Source organism: Perkinsus marinus (genome assembly GCF_000006405.1).
Source record: "Perkinsus marinus ATCC 50983 genomic scaffold scf_1104296948492, whole genome shotgun sequence".
Taxonomy (NCBI): domain Eukaryota; phylum Perkinsozoa; order Perkinsida; family Perkinsidae; genus Perkinsus; species Perkinsus marinus.
In genome coordinates, this window is record NW_003210167.1 from 243 (window position 1) to 861 (window position 619).

Consider the following 619-nt stretch of genomic DNA (forward strand, 5'->3'; position numbering starts at 1 on the left):
GTCATACACATCATCAAAAGGCACTTCCTATCACTAAAGCAAGTATACTCAGAATATGTTATAAAAAGCGCGCGCCCTGGTAATCGATTTAGAATACTTCACGACACACAGGGCAGGTGCGCTTGAACCTCGACCACTCCTTAATACAATCCAAGCAGAAGTAATGCCCACAAGTGAGCTCCCATACCTGTGAAGCAAATCGATCATCAGGGCGCGCGCGCTCTACTCACCTCTTCATCAGTCAAGTCCTTGAAACAAATGCTGCACGTGTGGTTTTGATCAGCAAAGCAGGTGAGGTCAATAATTTTATCATCAACATTAGAGCAATCTTCACGAATCTTCGCTGTGAGCTCGTCCAAAGATTCCCGCCGTCCACCGGTTGTTGAAAGCGACGGCAAGGGGAAGCCATTTTCGGCTGAGAAAAAAAACCAATTATTCCGTCAGAAAAAAACACTGCATTTTTAGTAAAAATTCATTTTTTTGCTGAAAAAACTGATTTTCCGTTTTTCCCGGCGAAATTTTCAGAAAAAAAACACTACCTTTCCTGTAAAAAATTGATTTTTCGCCAAAAAAACAGATTTTCCACATTTTTCGCATCCTGTCGTTATTACAATTACCA

The 619-nt window shown here is 41.4% G+C and overlaps 1 protein-coding gene across 1 annotated transcript; it reads right to left on the bottom strand.

The window, feature by feature from the left end:
• Positions 1-230: 230 nt before the first annotated feature.
• Pmar_PMAR021339 (hypothetical protein) lies at positions 231-415 on the bottom strand (the record flags this gene model as incomplete). The annotated part of the gene is made up of 1 exon (XM_002778621.1): positions 231-415. A coding segment is annotated over one exon (185 nt), but the record flags the coding sequence as incomplete, so codon positions are not given.
• Positions 416-619: the final 204 nt, after the last annotated feature.